General features: G+C 38.7%; 2 protein-coding genes across 2 annotated transcripts in view; one reads left to right on the top strand and one right to left on the bottom strand.

The window, feature by feature from the left end:
* Window positions 1-14,138: 14,138 nt before the first annotated feature.
* LOC307255478 (uncharacterized protein) lies at window positions 14,139-18,789 on the top strand (the record flags this gene model as incomplete). The annotated part of the gene is made up of 7 exons (XM_080034162.1): window positions 14,139-14,490; window positions 15,452-15,532; window positions 16,182-16,262; window positions 16,684-16,887; window positions 17,169-17,498; window positions 18,000-18,129; window positions 18,528-18,789. The coding sequence occupies 7 exons, from the start codon at window positions 14,139-14,141 to the stop codon at window positions 18,787-18,789; spliced, it is 1,440 nt and encodes a 479-aa protein (XP_079890288.1).
* A 2,109-nt stretch (window positions 18,790-20,898) lies between these two features.
* LOC307255701 (S-arrestin-like) overlaps window positions 20,899-21,559 on the bottom strand; it is a gene marked incomplete at both ends in the record, with an annotated part of 10,082 nt that continues 9,421 nt past the window's right edge. Inside the window, 2 exons of the mRNA XM_080034449.1 lie at window positions 20,899-21,025; window positions 21,478-21,487. Coding sequence (XP_079890575.1) covers window positions 20,899-21,025; window positions 21,478-21,487 — 137 coding nt within the window. The remainder of the gene's footprint in view (window positions 21,026-21,477; window positions 21,488-21,559) is intronic.

The following is a 21,559-nucleotide window of genomic DNA, read 5'->3' as shown; positions in this document are numbered from 1 at the left end:
CAGCCAAGCAGAGAAAGGCAGATATTAACGAATCACGTCATCTCATTAGTTTTTAGGTGTCTTCTTGGATAGTTTCTAAAACAATGATCATTTTCAGGTGAAAACACAGAGGCCTCAAAACACACACACACACACACACACACACACACACACACACACACACACACACACATACACACACACACACAAACACACACAATCACACAGACACACAGAGCCAGAGAATATCCCTATTTGAACAACCTACAACCTTTGACCCCTCAAACTTAACAATGGACTGCAGAGCCTGAAGCTGTAGCTGTCCTACAACAAGCAGCACAACTACGAAACCCAAGAAACCAAAAGATATAGTCTGTTTTCGAGAGTTTTAGACAAGGCAAGTTGATTTCTATAGCACAATTCAGACACAAGGCCATTCACAGTGCTTTACATGGGCATGGATTGAAATACATCAAGTATAGAATAGACATTGGAAAAGTGTTTCTGTACTTACATGGGAAGAATTCGTAGCAGCTGATAGAGACGAAGGATTGCTCTGTTTTCTGGTGTGTTAATGACTGACTGACAATGTTTACTGAGAGTCCACAGTCTACGGCTGGACATCGTCTGCCAACACTGTCAACACACACAAACCTTCAGCTTTAGAATCCACCCACTCACTCACTCACCTCTGCGTGAGATCAGCCAGAGCCTAGTAGCTTTTCCATAAATTCAAGATGTAACTTCCTTACTTAAAAACCTCATCACAGAAGCCCTACATCAGCTTACTCGGATCAGGATCAAGGCCAAAAGATGTTGACAGTGACCTTATGTAAATGGCTTTCATTTACTATATTTGCATTAACGTTCATTACTTTTCAATTTGCAATACGACTTCATTACATTAAGACAAATATTGAATTTACCTCTGCAGCAATTGCATTAGTATTATAAATTATATTCAGGATTATGCCTGACCTCTCCATTCACGTGTCACTGAACTGAACTCTCTCTGAACTTTGACAATCGATGTAAACTGATGCATATTAATAAAGCAAAGAAATCAACACATGATCTACTAGTCCAGAGCTAAAGATGGCAACAGAGAGCAGATACAATACATAAAAGGCGAAAAAATATGTGTGAAAAAAAAACTCCTGTTACAAAAACACAGAAAACCTTTTTTTTTTTGTGATCATTTTTTTATTTTATTTCAAAAATACAAATTAACAGACAAAAGTACGACATATTTTAAATAATAATATACAAAAAAAAAAAAAAAATACACTTATCCAGTACCCATACTTGTAATAGATACATAGAAGTGTATAGATAAAAGAAAAAGACAATAATAATAATAAAAAAAAAATAGAATAAAGACAGCTAGGGAAATATCTCAAAGGTTACAAGCCACAGTCAGTGTAAAATAATACAAAAAAAAAAAAAAAAAAAAAAAAAAAAAAAGAAAATACATCCCTAACATGTCAAAACAAACAACCAAAACAGAAAGACACCAACCTGAACACACACACGCGCACACACACACACACACACACACACACACACACACACACACACACCAGAGAAATTCTGTCGGTTTACTTAGCAACATTACAGGAAAGGGGTCACTTTAAAAATTCTTTCAGAGAATTAGCGGCAGAGTGCCAGTTGTTTAAATTGGTCTCAGTGGCCTTATTAATCCGAGCAGTTGAAAGTTCAAGATAAATTACATCCAAAAAGGTGAGGACCCAGTGTCTGACAACAAGGGAGTGAGGAGGCTTCCATCGCACCGCAACCATCTTTTTGGCAGCTGTCAGGCCTGCCAGTGCTATACGTATTTTAAGCTTGGTGACATTGAGCTTTGAGAAATCATTCAACAAAAGGACAGGCACAGTCACTGGTATTGTTACTGATATTAAGTCAGATATTATAGATGCCACTTTAGCCCAAAATTGTGACACTGGTGGACAATCCCATATCATGTGAAGGAAAGTGCCAGGAGTTTTCATAGTACATAAAGTACAGGAGGGATCACTTATGGCCTTCATACAGTATAGTTTGCGTGGTGTTAAATATGTCCTATGAGCATAATTAAAGTGAATTTGTTGATGGTCGGGATTACGAGAAGCCTCCTTTATGTTTGCCCACACCTCTCTCCAATCAAAATCTGGGTCCAGATCTGGGTAGTCACTCCTCCATACTCTGTCTAGTGATAAATCAACATATGAGGCCTCCAAAAAAAACGTATACAGTTTGGACACCATACCCTTGTTTTTACCCAGTACCGTAAACAATTTATACATTGGATGAATAGGCAAAGGTTGTTGCCATGGGACACCGTGTGCTTTAAGAGCTGATCTGAGCTGTAAATAAAAAAAAAACGAGGAACCGGGTAGGTTAAATGCAACACGAATATCTTGGAAGGAGCATAAGCCCATGTCATCACAGATGTCCTTTAAATGGCGAATGTTACTGCCACTCCAATAAGATGGTGAGATAGGTCTCCCTCCAATTAACAGACCCTTGTTATTATATACAGGTGAATGGGAATGCAATTTACAGGAGATCTTACATCCCCGTTCAGCTGTGCGCCAAGTCCGAATGAGATGGGAAACAATTGGGCCAAAGCGTAACTGACATTGCTTGTCTGCAATATTAGCAAAGAGGACATCCTGCAGATTCCATGGTCTTACTATATTTTCTTCAATATTACGCCAGGAGACAGAGGCAGTAGGGTCACACCAAACCGTTATTGGTCGAAGAGTAAATGACCAAAAATAGAATTTAAAATTTGGCACTGCAAGACCCCCATCTTCCCTTTTCCTCTGTGTAGTGGTTAATTTCAGACGTGGGCGTCTTGTATTCCAGATAAACCGTGAGATGCTAGAGTGGATTTTTGACCAGAAGTTGACAGGAGGAGAGAGGGGGATCATAGAGCTCACAAAATTAATTCTTGGGAGAATATTCATTTTCACTATTGAGATACGGGCACGAAGAGAATTAGGGAGGCAAATCCACCTATCTATGTCTGCTTTAACTCTGTTCCATGCCTCAGAGTAATTGTGTGTCACAATGCGGTTTATAGAAGGATAAATATCAATCCCAAGATACTTAAAGTGCTGAACAATCGGAACATTAGCTGGAGCTTGCAGTGTTTTAGCTGGCTCATTTAATGGTAAGAGGGCAGACTTGGACCAGTTAATTTTGAATCCTGAAAGACCACCAAACTCCTCACAAATAGACAGCAGATTAGGCAAAGAAAGTGTTGGATTTTCCATAAACACTAAAACATCATCAGCATATAATGCTACATGGTGTTGAGTGTCATTAAAAGAGATAGGCTGTAGGATAGTAGATTGACGAATCATTTGAGCTAAAGGTTCAAGGGAAAGTGCAAAGAGTGCTGGACTTAAAGGGCAACCCTGGCGGGAAGATCTAGTAACCGGAAACAGCGTGGAAGATAATTGCCCAGTGAGCACAAGAGCTGAGGGGTTAGAATACAATACCTTAACCATATGTATAAAACCTTTACCGAAACCCATTTTTTCCAGGACAGACCACAAAAAGGCCCATTCAAGTCTGTCAAATGCTTTCATAGCATCAAGGGACAGCACAGCTGCAGGTTCAGTTTTGACACTTGCAGCATCTATTACATGGAGAAGACGTCTTACATTATCTGTGGCTAGCCTTGATTTTATAAATCCTGTCTGATCACAGTTAACTAGTTCTGGTAGATAGTCCTGAATACGTCGGGCAAGCACCTTTGCGTAAATTTTAAGATCGGAATTTAACAAACTGAGAGGCCTATAATTTTGACATTCGGTTGGATCCTTGTCTTTCTTTAATAGTAATGAAATCAGAGCTATATTTACATCTCTTGAGAAACCCCCTTTATCTATAGAGGCTTTAATCATGTCTAAGAGTAGTGGACCTAGTTTGCTCCAGAATGTAACATAAAACTCAGGTGGTATTCCATCCAGACCTGGGGATTTATTCCTTTGCATTGTAAATACAGCCAATTTTAATTCTTCCAAATAAATCGGGTCATCTAGATGAGTAGAGTCACCTGCTGCAAGCTGAGGTAAGTGTAATTGACCAAGAAAGTGGCTGCACCTTTCTTCATCCAGCTTGATTTCTGACTGATATAAATTAGAGTAAAAGGAGCGGAAAGTCTCATTTATTTGCTTAGGTTCAGTTAAGATGTTTCCATTGGAAGCTTTGATGGATGGGATATCTGCAAAGTGCTCACTAGATCGGATTTTCATGGCTAAAAGGTGACTAGGTCTGGACCCTTGGAAATAGTAGCGCTGTCTAGTTCTATGCATTAAAAATTCAGAGCGTTGTTTTAAGATATCATTTATTTCCTTCTTTACAATGTCCCGTTGAGATGCTGTTTGTTCAGAGTAATTATTTTGCAAAATAGAGTCTATTCTAGCAAAGTCTGCTTCTAAAGTTTTTAATTTGGCAGATCTAACCTTACTTAAATTTGAGGAAAACAATATTGCGTTACTTCTTATGAAACCTTTAACAGCATCCCATAAGACTCTAGGGTCCTCAACTGAGCCTATGTTGAATTCAAGGAATTCATTTAGTTGGGTCAAGAATTGTGATCTATAATCCTCGTTGCCTAATAATGTGGTATTAAAGCGCCATCTAGCGGCGCGTTTTGATATAGGACTCAAAGTAGCCTGACAGAGTATTCCCTTATGATCTGACAATGCAATGGGAAGTAACAATGCATTATCAATTTTTTGGAAAAGTTGCGGCGAAGAAAAAAGAAAATCAATCCTGGAAAAGGATTTATGTCTGCCTGAAAAAAACGTGTAGTCCTTCACTGTCGGGTTGACAGAGCGCCACATGTCAACAAGTCCCAAACTCCCTGCCCAAGACCGTAAGGCCGCAGTTGCCAATCCCTGCTCTCTAGAGGCAGTTGCACTTGAGCGATCGTTTGTATGCCATACTGCATTCATATCAGCTCCTACCACAAATGCATAATCAGTTAGCTCTAGCATTTTTTGTGTTAGCATTGCATAGAAATCTTTATCAAAAGTATTGGGGGCATAAGCAGAGATAAGGGCCACCTTTCTCCCGTTCAATTCCACTCTAGCACACGTCATTCTACCGTCTGTATCCGCCCATATGCCCAACAGTTTCACTTTCAGTGTGCGTCTTATTACAATGGCAACTCCTTTAGTTTTCGTGTCAGCCGAAGAGGAAGCAATAGTATGGTAAAATTTATTAGCAACACGACCAGCATCTTTTTTAAGAAGGTGCGTCTCTTGTAGGAGAGCTAGATCAATTTTCCGACGGCGCAGCATAGTCAGTACACTAGTTCTTTTATGAGGCACATTCAGCCCGCCGCAGTTCCAGACAAGCATATTTAATTCACCCATTGTATATTAATTTTCCAACAACATTTCCGACAAGCTCAAAGACATGACACATTCCATGAAAACAGTCATATGTAAGTGATAATTCCTTCGGTGAGCATTCCAAATCCCTCTGAGGGTTTCCCGTAGTTGGATGTAAACATAACAAACGCAGCTGATTTTCCCCGGTAAAACAGATAAGACAGTGACGCAACACACAACGACAATAAACAAAAAACAAAAAAAAACACACAACGACAAAAAAAGAACAAAAAAAAAGGAACAAAAAAAACAAACATCCATAAACGTAGATTAACATATATCTAGATTGGTCCGTGACCTAACGGACAAGGGGCTGCAAAAGATTAACCAGTGAGGTTCAACCCAGTCCTTTAAAGTATTAACTGTACCGTTGATAACAGAACATCGTAGAGATTAAATTCAGCAGATGCGATAAAATCAGCTACAGAACACTATAACAGGCTATCGTATTCCATGTTGTTAAATCAGAAAAATACACACCTTACCAGTCGACGCTCCGTACAAACGGGGAGAAGAGAGAGAGAAAAAAAAGTAAACAAAGAAAAGCCGAGCTCTTCAGATCGTCAAGCGAGGGTAAAAAGTTGAAAAGAAGTAACAGGACGGCTAAAATATCCGTCCAATACCAAAAATAAAAATAAATAGTCCGTTTTAAGCCGAATAGACAAGTGGTGGTCCTCATCGGTGTTCAGCGGCAACGTCTCTCCTTCGTCCCGTTAGTCCAAAATCATGGTGAAAATCTCAGGCGATTGAGCCTAGCCACATTATAAAAAAACAAACAAAAATAAATAATCCAGTGCTGTGGCTCGTCTCCCGGTCAAAGTCAAGCAATGTGAATTAGTCCAGAGCGGTGTGTATTGCTAATTTCTGGTGTAGATTCCTACTGCATAACCTCAGGACGACGCTGAAGTTGGCAGCTGCTCTCCGTCCGCGTCCCTTTGGAGAGCCTGCGCTCCCGGCAGGGAGGCGATGAAGTCGTCGGCTTCGCTGGCTGACTGGAATGTCTTTACTCGGCCGCCTTCTTTAACTTTGAGCACAGCGGGGTAAAGCAGGAAAAATTCCACACCTTTGGCTCGGGCCGTGTCCATAGCCTGAGAGAACGCTTGGCGACGCTTAACGGTGTAGCTGCTGTAGTCAGGTGAGAAGCGAATCCTCCGCCCGTCGATGGTGAGGGGGGATTTCTTTGCGGCTCGTAGAATGCTTTGGCGGGTGGTATATCGGAGAACATTGAAGATCAGAGTACGCGAGGCACCTTGCTTCTTGAGGTTGTCATTGTAAACACGGTGGGCGCGCATGATCTCCCCCTCAAGGTTGCGCAGGGATGGGAACCACTTTTGCAGCGAGTGTGTGAGGAACTGAATGGCGTTAGACCCCTCGAGGCTTTCCGCTAGGCCAATGATGCGGACGTTGCATCTTCTGTTTCTGTCCTCCATATCAGCTAGTTTAAGCTGAATTGAATCCAGCGTACTCTCATGGTCGGCTAGCATCTTGGAGTTGCCCACAACATCAGACCGTATCTTGACCATATCTGATTTAACTGTGCCAATACTCACAGTAAGGGCTACCAAGTCAGTTTGGATAGCTTTTAATTTGTCTTCTGTGCCTTTTCCCATTGTTTGAAGTTGATCGAAGCGTGACTCAAGGTAGCCACGTTGCTTCTCTAGCACTGCCTCCGCCAGGGCCTCCATTTCAGATTTCCCTCTTGTTACCGGACCTGTTTTAGTTGAATCGGCCATGACTTCTTACAGACAGCTTAAGACGTCGAATGACCAAAAAATAACGTTGTCTCAACGGTATAAAATAATGAAATTGACAATGCTGGGTTGCGCTAAGGAACCTAAGCAGCCATCTTGTCCAGCAGGTCACATGACTCCCCAAAAACACAGAAAACCTGATAGTTACTTTGAAAGGTCAGAAAGATATCGAGAGAAACAAGAACTTCCTCATTGCGCAAGAAAACCGTTCTAGTTACTGAAGACATTGCATAGATTTAAATGTGTTGCCAGGGATTTGTTGCTCAAAACATTTTTTTTTGTGGATCATACAGATCAAAATCTAAATGGAATTATTGGTCTGATCCTATTTAAACAACACATTTACGAGATTTGATCCAATCTCATCAGATTACTTTAGAAATGTTGGGGCGCTCGTGGTGTAGTTGTCAGAGCGTCCCCCCATAGAGACTCAGTCCTCTTCACAGCAGACCCGGGTTAGGATTCAGCCCTGGTCGTTCTCTGCATGTCATTCCCCTCTGCGTCCAATTTAATCCCTGTCTCTCCAAAACTGTCAATAAAATATAATATAATAATATAATATAATACAAAATGCAAAAAAAATTAATCGTGAAGCAAGTCCCCGTAAATTTGCGACCTCCTTACGTCCCCACAATGTGATAAATACGAGAACACATTAAAAATCTGTTAATTTTGTTTATACTTTGTGATTGTTGGGACATCAAGCTGTTTTTCTATATATTTACTTCCATACATATGTTTCTAGTACATGACTATTTTTGTGTCTATATAATCTGGGGGGGGAGATTTTTACTCTTATTTTTTTAAATGCTTTAAAATTCAATATTTCTACAAAATCTGTGCATGGGAATGAAAGCATGATCAAGGTGAAGGTAATGCAAGGGTGCAGGCCTACAAGTAACAGAACAATGAAGATCTCCTGGGCTTAACAAATAATAAAAAATAAAGGTTTTTTTGAGCAGGATGTAAGGAATTAAACAACACCAAAGTCAATACACAAAACATCTTAAAAAGTAAAATCACAGATAACCGGAAACACACACACACACCCTGCTCATTTTTTTATTTTTTTACATTTTAGAGACATACCTAATATTTATATATCATAGCTGTCAATGGGAAAAACATTTCTATAAAAATGTGACCACCCTCCCTCAAAGTAACAGTTTGGCCTCACTTCAGCGGTCCTCAGGGTTGCCATTCCATTCATCCCTCTTTTATCATACAGTTAAATCCCTCAAGTCATCTTGTTATTCACTGCCCTGTTATACACACACTAACACACACACACACACACACACACACACACACACACGCACACACACGTTATTCACTTCCCTGTTATGCACAGGTTTGAAGGTGTGAAGCCTTGGCCATCCTCCAGGGTGTCGTTCAAAGCCGCCAATTGTTGGAAACCAGGACACTTATCAAGGTTAACTATTCATCCCCTTGTCTTCTATTATAGCACATCCTCGTCCCCTGGGCTCAGTTTACCTTTGTGTCACCATCTGTTTTTGAATTTGCAGAATAAAAGCCGGCCCCGCGGACATAAAGGATCCTTCTCTGGTTCCATGCTTAACCCGGGTGATGGGGTGACTTCACGGTGTTTTGGGAAAAGAGAGCAAAGAAGGGTGCGGTATTCTCACATGACTTTCTTGTAAGTGATGTAAGAGAAATGGTCCTTTTTTTCCGCTTGCTTTGTGTCATATCTGTTCCCCTTTTAAATCCCAATAGAGATATTTAAAGTTGGGCCAGTGCAAGTATCAACGTGCCTGGCTGAAGGCTTATAGACAATCATTTATTTAAGATCAATTTCCCCTTCTTTCTACAACCTGAACCGCATAAAAAAATCCCCTTTACAAACAGGAGAAATATAATGATTCAGACTAGTCCAAAGGATTACTTCATACAATTTAAACTGTCCGACCATAAAACAGTTTCTCAATCTTTGGGGACACCTGGACCAACTGTTTAACAACAAGGTTCAAGGCTTCATTTACTTCCATTGCTATCTATCTATCTATCTATCTATCTATCTATCTATCTATCTATCTATCTATCTATCTATCTATCTATCTCTCTCTCTCTCTCTCTCTCTCTCTCTCTCTCTCTCTCTCTCTCTCTCTCTCTCTCTCTCTCTCTCTCTCTCTCTCTATCTATCTATCTATCTATCATTTACTTCCATTGCTGCAGAAAATATCCATTCTGTGTTCCCTGAAAAAGGCCTTTCGGAATATTGACATTTTTTTGTTGTTGACATTTTTGGTAACCTAAACCATTTATTTAACCCCTTGAAAGTTGACCTCTTGCCTTTGATCCATTTCAGCCCATTCACTTGACTTGAACTGATTCAACTTCAATTACAGACAATAGAATCATCTGTATGTCTCTGTGTATGTGTGTGTGTGTGTGTGTGTGTGTGTGTGTGTGTGTGTGTGTGTGCAGCAGACGTTACGTCACATGAAATGAGCCGCCCAGAGAGAGAGAGAGCAGCGATGAGACGGATCAATAAGCAACAGGGTTAAAAGTCAAAGGGAGAAAAAGCTTTCAGTTTTTTTAATGCTCCAAATATCTGGAACAAAACTTGAGGTCTGCTGCAACTCTCAGCTCCTTTAAATTAAACCTAAAGACTTTTCTGTTTCCCTTTTAACCTGTCATTTTTATTTTATTTTAATGTTTTATTTCTATTCAATTGAAGCATGCTGCATGCAAAGTACATATCTAAGACGTGTGTACGATAGCAAAAAATAACTAGATAATTCAAAGTGCTTTACAGGGGCATAAAATACTTAACACTATAAGCCATAAGAAAATATTGAAGTTGCATTTAAGACGAGCAGTGACTTTCCCTGAATAAGAATTTAACTAGAAATGATTTGTCTCGTTTTTTTTTTAGTTTTGCAATATACTGTAATTCATGTTGTTGTCAGAAAATAGTGGCAGCTGTAGTTACGAAAGCATCACTGCATCATTGTCTGAAAGAGATCCGTTTACTGTCTGAGTCTCTTATCGCACATCAACAGAGACAAAGAAAAGACAGACACAGAGAGAAAAGGAGAGGATGTGAAAGGGAGATGGAGAATTCCTTCTCTAAAGGAATACTTCACCCATACGGAACCGGCTTTCTAGCATTATAAAATCGCTTTTTTAACATAATGAATGAGGTGTGTGTGTGTGTGTGTGTGTGTGTGTGTGTGTGTGTGTGTGTGTGTGTGTGTGTGTGGGGCACATATTTTGCAATTGACAATAATGCTGATTCATTTTTCAGACAACATTTAAGTTGTGACATGTTACCATAAGTGTTTATTTTTCCCATTTTTATAACAAGTTGTATTGATATCATCTGTCCAGGTTGTCCCATGAGTTGCTATACAAAGTGAAGCCATTGTCCTCGGCTGTTAAATGTGTTATAATATCAAAGTAGGCTGCTCATTGTTAAGAGTGGGTCGCTGTCACAGTGTTAGATTACTGTATTGTTGAAAAGATTCTCCGGCCAACAGAGCTGTTTGTGTCTGAAAAGTGCACTGAGGGAAGATATGGCAAGAAGTTTATTTTTTTATTTAACCTTTATTTTACCAGGCAAGAATTGCTTGGGATTAAATTACCTCTTTTTGGAACAAGGCCTGGCCAAAGACTGCAGGAAGAAATACCATCTGAGTTTTACTTTTAAGGGTGTGATTATTATGAAAATTACACTGCATGAAATGCCAGCATTTTTTATTTAAAACTTTATTTGGGGATTTTTTTGTGAGAACACACACACACAACTGACAAAATGAACATAAAAACAAAAGACAAAATAAAAGAAACAACTAACATGGCGTATACTCTAGTTTACAGGTTTCTAAGGACTTCCAATTACATTGCCTAAACTATAGGCACATGTTGAAATGCCAGCAGAGTTTTACTTTAAGGGTGTGGTAGAGATGCTTGGAATGTATATAGTCAATGTTTGTGTTCGTTAGGTATTTACTCCATTTAGTTTAACACAATCATAATTTTTCATTAAAATAAGTAATTTTTCCAAAATGACTTATGCACAAATGTGTATTGCACTTTGAGGCAGATACAGTAACAAAAGAAAAACGATTAAACAATAAGATAAAATAGGGGAAGGTGGGGTGATTTGTGCAACTTTTTACTCAAAGTGATTTTAAAGTGAGGCCTTGACAGTTATGTCTCCAACTCAAATATGTACATATATTTCAGGATGTTGTGCATCCCTGGCAATAAAAACTTTGGATCTGGAATAAACTGTTTAAGAAATATAGCTTTCGGAAAAAAAGTTGTCTTGTCGCACAAATCACCCCACTACAAAGTCACCATCATCATCTTTCTGGCCATCTGAACTCTCATCAGTGGTGTCGTTAAGTGGAATTGAGATGTCACCCTCTTCTGAGCTACTGTAGACAATCACTTTCTTTTGGTGACCAGCGTATACAGCCATGCCACTGGCACAACTCTCAGAAATGTACTTTGCACTAGTTGCTCCGTGCTTGTGGAACCAACTGCCACCTGACAAATGTGATTCCCCCTACATTTCTGCCTTTAAATCAAGGCTCAAAACCCATATGTACACCCTGGTGTTTCCTCCCCATTAACCTCTGCACTACTTACTTACCTCTGCACTACTATCTGTGTTTATGTGGATGTATGGGCTTTACGTCTTTTATTTTGGTTATTGTTATTTTACCTTCATTGTTTACCTACTGAATGCACTATGTACAGCACTTTGGACAGTGCAAACTGTCATAAATGTGCTTTTATAAATACATTTTACTTACTTACTTACTTATAACTCACCCAGGCCCTTGCGCACAAATCACCCCATCCCCAGAATTTTGGATAATAGGCATGATGCAGCAATTTAGGGTTGACATTGTGCTAACTATATAGACTCAAAGTATAGCATACCAAAGCACTAAAACATGTGTCAAATGTTTTCAAACGTGTCTATAATTGTTCAGACACAATAATCAAAAAACCTTGATCATGGAAATTTTACTTTGAAAGGCAAAACACAGTTTTTTGAGCTTAAATGTGCTTATATCTTATTCCTTGTGTCTCCCTTCTTTACAGGATGAGTCAAATGGATGGCTCTTCTTAAATATGTGGTCACATTTCCAATTTCTTCCACGGTTTTCTAGAAACAAGGGGTTTTGCAACTTCCAAAATGCACAAATCACCCCACCTTCCCCTATACCAGATATTGCAAAAAGTGGGGCGGATAAATCAGGACAAGCAGTGAAAGGAAAAGCTTGAAGAGAGAATCTTGTTTTCTGATAAACAACAGAAAGACGTCTCTTATTTCTGCTCTCAATATTAATTTTTTTGCTGTTTCATTGGTGAAGAGAAGGTCAGAATGCCCAGTTCCTCTCCAGTAGGACAATGAGCTGCGACCCAACCCGCCCAACTCAGTTTCACCTTTTGTGCTGTACAGTTGAACACAGACTGAAAGACATTTTAGTTTTGGGCGAGGTTTATAAATGAATGAAAGCCTCCTCAATATTGCTCATCTTCCCACACACATCCTTTCACCAGGCAACGACCGTGCTACGCCACTCAAACGGAGAGGTGAGTCTTTTTGAGATAGAGAGGAATTTAATTCAGTACTGTTAAGCAATGACAATGTATAAATTACAATGACAACTTTGTTTTTTTTAATGTTTTTTGTGTTTTAACTTATGGCATGTATGCAAAGTTGTGTAATGTGTATATGGGATTAAAATAAATAAACTAAACTAAACTAAACCAATTTTAAAAGTCTCAGGTTTGGGTGAAATATGAACCGATTAATTTATTAAAAAATTCATTTTCAAGAGGTTTTTGTTTGAGCACTTTCTGCAAAGGGAATTTAATTTTAAATTTAATTTATTTAAATGTTTAATTACTATTGATATTTTTCATTCGATTTTATATTCTATAATTCTTATATAATAATAAGTCTATTCTATACTTGATGTATTTTTTAATCTTGATGTATGAATGGCCATGAGTCTGAATTGTGCTATAGACATAAACTTTCCTTGCCTTGCCTTTAAGTCTTGGAGCAGTTCAGGTTTTGGTGGAATATGAACAGATTTAGTTTATTAAAATATTAATTTTTAAAAGGTTGTTTGAGCACTTTCTGCAAAAAAAATTAAAAAATTTAAAATGCATAAAAATGTAACACAAATATCTTCTTTTAGGACTATATTGTCAATTCACATATCTTTAAAAAATTATTTCAGTTTTTAAAGTTTTAGTTTTAGGCTTAACAAAGACCAAATTAATCAGTATGTAGATTTTATTGAAATTGTTTTTAATAATAATTTAATAATTGCTCCGTTTTCAATGTAATACAAGCAGATAAAGTAAAAAAATTGCCAACAACTGACTAACATTTTTGAACCAATATTTTTAAACTTTTTGCCCATAATGTGATAAGTCATCACATTATTGGCCTGTTGCAACAGTAAGGGGAAGTGTCATGGAAGTGTGATTCTTTATAGCTAGACTTAAATGAAATGATATAAGTATAAATTATTACAGTATCTGATCCAGTTATTAGATTTTTAAAGTATTTTTTAAAACACGGCCAACACTATCCCAACCAGCCATGAAAGGTTATAACGTTAATTGTTCAGAAATTGCATTAAATTATTGGCTTTTAATACATTAAAGATACTGAGAGGAACTTTTTGTGTTAAATCTAGCTGCCACTTTGGACAAAAGCAGTAGTGTTTTTACCACGCCAGCTGTTGTTCTTGGGTGAGCGTACCCACGACAAAGGCATTAAGAAAAGCTATATAAAAAAATAGCATTCTTTGCACTGATTGTCTTGTTTGCTTTTACATGTAAATTACAGTCATCAGAGGAAAAATCAGACTGTTTCAGAAATGTTTAAAAGTTCCTCGTAGCTACTTTAATTCCCAATGTAACTAACCTACCTCCTTCTTTTTTTCAGATGTTGTCGAATCTGTTGGGACTCCTGGTCTTGTCCTGCCTTTGCTCAGCCATGCCAAACAGTATTGGGTCCGAGTCCGAGGAAGAAGGATCAACCATGGACCCAAACACCTTCAACACGGTCACCTCAGACGAGACTGCCTCCCAGGAGACTTCTCAAGAGGGGGGCATGTCCATGAAAGGTTACCCCATGAAGCCGTCCCCCCGTGGGGGTCCGTTGGCATATGGCAACATGACATATCCAGTCAACCCAGTCCCAGACATCCCCGATTCAGAGATCTGCGACATGATGTTGAACGGGCCGGTACAGCCGCCCATTGATCAGATTCCTTTCCACTGCCTCTGTACCCACTGTAAGGGAACCCTGGGGCACAAGGGAGACATGGGAGACAGAGGACGGCCAGGTACAACTTTAAAGTATCAGTTGTAGATTGTTTGTATTCAGATATAAATCAGTTTGTTTGTGATCACCGCCAGCAAAACATTTGTGTTTTTCTTTATTTTTTCTTGGAGAAACAATATAAGTTACTGAGACTTTTGTCTGAATGTGTAAGAAGTTGTAGTTTGGGAAAGAAGAGGAATCTGCAAAGAAAAATGGCCTGTTAGAGCACTACAGTTCATCAATAAAATAATGTTATTTCGATACAGCTATAACAGCTAACATTATACAGTTATACAGTTCCAGGTATATTATAATTGAACTGTACACTTCACTCATTTTTACAGTGCTGTTTTTCTATTTTCAGAATCAGAATCAGAAAATAACTTTAGTTATCCCAAGATGGGCAATTTAGATCCTAGTCCCCATTCTCATAATACAAAAATTATTTAATAAATACTATAAATAGAATTATTGATATGATGCTATATTTATTTAAATATTTAATATTACACTTTCAGGTATAACTTTAAATTGACCTGTTTGGGTTTTGGTTAGAAAAGTTGTAGATGGTTGTGTTATATATCAACGTGTAAGAACTTGTAGTTTGGGAAAGAAGAGGTATCTGCAAAGAAGAAAATACCTGGTTAGAGAAATGCAGTCTCGTTTTCCCTCTGATGATCAGAAATTACATGGCACAGCAAACGAGACCATCAGTGCAAAGAATGCTATATTTATATATTTTTTCATTAAACCTTTGTCATGGGTATACGCTCACCCAGGAACAAAAGCTGGCACAATAAGGTCCTTGGAGCACCTTTAAATAACAGCTAACATTATACAGGCTTAGGCTCAGGGTTTCTGGGTAACATCTCTAATAGTGTCAATGGCATTGGTTTAATAATAAAAGAGTTATGGCAGCAACAGTCCAGCTTGCAAAAATTTACAACAGAAACTGATGTAAAAACTGACCTGTCTTTGAACAGGTCAACCCGGGAGTCCTGGGAGAAGAGGAATGCAAGGGTTCAAAGGTCGTCCAGGATTCACCGGCGGCGCGGGGATAAAGGGTGAGTTTCACATCAAGAAATCTATGTGCACAAACAGTGGATAAAAGAAAACCAAGTCTGTGACCACCTTTAACCTACCTTTAAGCTCTATTATTGTCTTGTGTCACTTGTGTCACTTGTGTCACTTGTGTCTTTGTATTTGTATTAGATGTAGAAGCTGTTCATTAATATGCACTGTCCCTAACACATACATACATACATAAATAAATAAAAAATAATAAAAATAAATACATACATACATACATACATACATACATACATACATACATACATACATACATACATACATACATACATACATACATACATACATACATACATACATACATACATACATACATACATACATACATACATAAAAACGTGTCTAACCTTAACTTTAATTTGAATTTAAATATTCACTTAAACTTATTATTAAACAATTGTATCTTATCTGTACATCTTAATTATTATTCCTTGAGTAAAATAGCATCTTCTTTCATCTTGATAACCTAAACATAGTTTGTGTCGTTTTCCCCATTGTTTCAATAAATGCAGACGGTTATTAAGGTTAAGTGTTCTTTCAATCAAACATTAATTGATTGTGTGTTGATGCAGGTCCTGTCTTTAACTCTATTGTAATAATTTCTGTCTGTGTTTGTTGCTTCAGGTCAGAAGGGAGACATGGGCGAGAAAGGAAGTGTCGGCATGACCGGTTTCTCCGGGTCGAAGGGCAGCAGAGGCTACAAAGGTTTGATATGATCAGTCGGTGTAAAATATTCCTGTTATTAGTAAACGTTAAAGGACCCTCAAATAGGGAATACGTAGTTAGTAGTTATTAGTAGTTATCAGTGTTACATGGATGCCATGTCGCCACTATCACCTGGACAACATCATTTGTCAGTGACAACAAGCTTGGTGGAAAATAGCAGTTTGCTAAAACCTGGTACGATGCAACTCTCCTTTGCCCTAAAGAAGGTTAACAAGGTTTAGTCTGGGATCAATGCTTTGTTTACCTATCCATGAGTAAACCCCAATTGTGCATGTGGGGGCACTTTAAAAGAAAATCTAAAGTTTTGAAAATATTTGTATATATTCACACTTTACCACTTGTCTTTATGTCAAAATTGTAAAACTAAAATATTGTGGACATATGTGTTTGTGTATTTCAGGAGAGAAGGGGGAACTGGGAATGACCGGTCCTGAAGGAGCGCTCGGGCCTCAGGGAGAGACAGGCACCTGCCCGGCCTCCTGTAAGAGCGACCCTGGTCCGGCCGGTCCACAGGGCGCTCCGGGACCCGCCGGGGGCCGCGGGCTGCCCGGGTTGAAGGGCACTATGGGAACCAAAGGCCTGAAGGGAGACCCAGGGACACTAGGTACACACATACAGTACAGTTAAGAGGTGACTGTTGCTCAGGTGGTAGAGAGGGTCGGCCAATGATCGAAGGGTTGGTGGTTCGAACCCGCCCTGCCACTTGTGTCATGGTTGTTGTGTCTTTGGGCAAGACACATCACCCACCTTTCCTCCTGTGAATGTCGATAGTTAGCCTGCTATCTATCGATCTTCCAATGTCTAATCTTGATGTATTTTATGCCCCTGTAGAGTTTATGTTAGTTTTTTATGTTAAATAAACTTGCCTTTCCTTTCCTTGCCTAGGTACACCGGGCACCGACGGTCCAAAGGGCCCTAAGGGAGACATGGGTGAGCAGGGCATCTGCAACTGCACCGACGGGGCCAATGGCAGGAATGGAACCAAGGGAGACAAAGGTTCAATGGGGCAGAAAGGAGACACTGGTTCTGATGGTGTTACTGGACCTGAAGGGCCTATGGGACAGTTCGGACCTATGGGGAGACCGGGCCCTTGCTCCCCGGCCATCCAATCAGCTTTCTCCGCTTGTATCAACGCCTCATTCCCGCCTAAAAACATGCCCGTTGTCTTCCCGCACATCCTTACAAACGAACAGGGTCACTTTAACGCATTAACAGGTGTGTGTGTGTACGCTCAGTGGGTCTTATGTGTATCTTGAATGTCGACTGTGTCTCAGGTGGTAGAGCGGGTCGGCCAACGATCGAAGGGTTGCCGGTTAGATTCCCACCGTGCCACCTGTGTCATGGTTGTTGTGTCCTTGGGCAAGACACTTCACCCGACTTCCCGTGTGTGAATGTGTATGACTGCTGTATGTGTGTGGTGGTTGGAGGGGCCGTAGGCGCTGAATGGCAGCCACGTTTCCGTCACCGGTATGAATGAATGGAACCTGGAACCCTGTAAAGCCCTATGAGTGCCTAGAAAAGCGCTAAATCAAATCCATTATTATTATTATTATTATTATTATTATTATTATTATTATTATTATTATTATTATTATTATTATTATTATTATTATTATTATTATCAAGTCTTAAGAGAGATGTCAATTCTTATTTGATAAAAAGAAATATAGAGAAGTCTACGTTATTAAAGGACAATTCCTTTTTTTCTATTAACAGGCATGTACATGGCACCGGTTAACGGCACCTACGTCTTCTCATACCACCTGGCCGTTCGCACCAAGGCGCTTCACGTCGGATTGTTTCGCAACTTCTTCCCAGTGGTGAAAACAACAGAGGCCACCGATAGGTACTAGATACTTTTTTTAACTTTTTTTCTATATTATTCATTTTGTTATATATATATATATATATATATATATATATATATATATATATATATATATATATATTATTATTATTATTATTATTATTATTAATAAAATTATTATTATTATTATTATTATTATTATTATTATTATTATTATTATTAATATTATTATTATTATTATTAATATTAATAATATTATTATTAAAGTCTCAGCTTTCATACTCGTGTTTCTCTTATACTTTTTCTTTATATTGCTCTGTGTTGGAGGAGCCCAAGAGGGAGCTTAAGAATGTCATTGCCAGCGACTGCTCTGTTATTGTTAATGTGCATACTGCATATGACATTAAACACAATCTTGAATCTTGAATCTTCTAAAGGGCCACAGCCAGCCAGACGGTGGTTCTACATCTGGCTATGGGAGATCGCTTGTGGCTGCAGGTGAAGAACGAAGTCACTAACGGGATGTTCACCGATTCGGACAGCAGCAGCACATTCACCGGTTACCTGCTGCACCCCGACTCCTGCGAATTTAGCTTCGGTCGAGACTTCATGCCACCGCCGATGGAAGGAGATTACAACTGGGACGGTCCTGACAAAACCAACACACACACCGTCCCTCCAACCACCACCCCACCATAGGCATCCAGTCAATCGCACAGACGAAAGCATCCACGCATCATACCCAAATCAAACAATCAGGGCCAGTTTCACACAGACATGGATTAGTTTAGTTAAGTTTGGTTGATTTGTTTAAGGTTTTGTCGACAGTCCCCTTTGATTAACCTTTACAGTAAGAGGAGCAGCTTCAGTCTATTTGGCTAATGTCCAGCTGTAGTCCCCGGCCTGTTGTCAGTAGGCAACCTAAAATACATAAGTTAAAATCAAAAAGAAAAAAAGTCAAATTAAAAGAAAAGAAAAGAAGATTAAAATACACAACATTACATTTATAATTTGATTAAGCCAAGACCTGGACGAAATGGAATTTTGAATGGAGATTGTTCATTGATAAAACAATTTAGTCGAGGACTTGGCTTAATCCATGTCTGTGAAACTCGCCCTCAGTGTATTTATAACTGCAAGGGTTTTAACATTTTTAAAGGAGGGGTATTTCATGGAAGCAGAATGATCCTTTAGTGAGTTTTCTCTGGGGCTTCATAGGTCAAGTAGCTGGCACTCCTCGCTATCGATGTCTGAGTAGAATTTTTTTTTGCCAAAGAGCCAATCAGAATTGCCCCTTAATGGGCTAGTTTCACAGACATGGATTAAGCCTAGTCCGCGACTAAATTGTACTTTCAATGGACAATATCCATTAAAAATTCCATTTCGTCCAGGACTTGGCTTAATCCATGTCTGTGAAACTGGCCCAATGTGATGTCACACAGGAAGTATGGTTGTTCTACACATGGTCAGTGGTAGTTGTAAAGGGCCAAAAAAGCTAAGTTTTTAGTAAGTTTGTTTTTACAGAATCCTCATACAAAAGGCTTGTTGTTGATCAATTGAATCCCCAATAAAGAAACGTAGTGTCTTTGGAGCTGCAAGCCATGTGGATATTTCTTACTTTTAATTATTGGATGGATTGTAAGGAAGTTTAAGTTCAGACAGTTATATTTCTCTAAATTTTAATAACTTAAAGCTGCTACGAGGAACTTTTAAATATTTCTGAAACAGTCTAATTTTTCCTAAACAGTCTAATGATCATAAATTACATTTAACAGCAAACGAGACCATCAGTCCAAAGAATGCTATTTTTATATAGTTTTTCTTAATGCCTTTGTCATGGGTCTGCTCACCCAGGAACAACAGCTGGCGTAGTAAAAACACTACCGCTTCTGTCCAAAGGGGGACGCAAGAATGAACACAACCTGAAAGTTCCTCAGAGCACCTTTAATAACTGGTGATACTTAGTCGTCATCTAGTGCCAACATGAGATCAGAAATGTATTTTTATCTCTTTAAATTTTAATGTTTTTGTCTTTATGTTGTTGCTATGCAATGTGTGTTAAGCAGACTGTTAAATAAGAGTTCTAGAAACCAAATGTGATTTGGAGAAAGTGAGAAAATACCCCGCCTTTAAATGTGGATATAAATTCACTCTTTTTGATTCAAAATCACTTAAATATGAAAGGTTGTGTACTGTAAGCGTACACATGCCAAGCTTGACAAATGCATTTGATTATGCATTTAAAACACATGATAAACGGCTAGATCGCTGAGCTGCAGTCTAGTTTTAGAGCCTTTATCATGTCACTTTTTTTTCTTATTTTCTTTCAAAATGTTTATGATGCATACAATTTGATGCTCGAGAAAAAAGAAATTATATTAAATTGCAACCAAAGTGGCTGCTTCAACCATGAGACTTCTGGTATTTTTTTTTTTTATATAATTTTATTTCACACAAAAAGGGAGAGTGGTGTGTCCATCCAGCGTGCATGGAAAGATCAAGATGGTTTTTTTCACATCTAAGATTGGTATAGTTTTGGTTTATAAATTCAATAAAATGGATTCAGATCTGCTAACAAAAAGCTTTACAGTACAAAGAAGCCAAAAAACTGTCCAAGATTAATCTTACCATCATGACGCCCAACACAACACAGAAGTTTTTTGTTAATTCTTTATTGCTCCTGTATACTTCAGTGTAAACGGTCCGACGAACCTCGCATACACAATGGATAGTTAAGTAGACAGTATGTAGTATATACATGTAGGAGTATGTACTGTAGGAGGGAGGACGTTAGTAGGGCTCATTGTTTTATTTCTCTTTGGGCGCCATCTCTTCTCCACCGGACACGTTCCCATCTTCCTCCTCCTCGTCTTGCACCATTCCCGTCAGGTAGGAACGCTTGAACTCCTGGAACTCCATCTCCTCCTCAAGCTCACTACGGACAACACAGCACAGCTTAGGACATAATTATTAGCCCTAACCCCCTATGAAAATGTCACTTATTTTTAAAGTATTTCACAGTTTTGTTAGGACATGAACTGCTGCTGTCATCAAAACTGACAAGCCAAAAGATAACTACTTTTTTTTGCTTTTTTCCTCCTTTATAATGAAATAATAATATAATAAAGCTTTATTGTAGACACAGGTACAACACATCATACAGTATAAAAAGGAGATAAAAAGATACATACAAAATGCATATTGGCCTGTAGGATAAACAGACTAATGCACCAATGTCGTCTTAACCTAGAAGTGTATCTAAAGCAGCTTTTCAAACATTGTTTTTTTTTTATTCGTGCAATTGCCGAGGTTTAGATTATAACCTCTAACCAACCACAAACCCCCTCCTCTCAACTTATTTATTTTTAACTTGGGAATCCATCTTACCTTTCCTTCACTGTTGGCAGCAATAGAAGAAAAGAAAAAGCAGAAGGTTTAGAATTAGTGTGACAGTTCCTCGACTTCTTAA

This window comes from Ammodytes marinus, assembly GCF_949987685.1.
Source record: "Ammodytes marinus genome assembly, chromosome: 9".
In the NCBI taxonomy this organism is placed as follows: Eukaryota; Metazoa; Chordata; class Actinopteri; order Uranoscopiformes; family Ammodytidae; genus Ammodytes; species Ammodytes marinus.
Note: the sequence above shows the minus strand (reverse complement) of the source record. Positions and strands in the feature narration are given on the sequence as shown.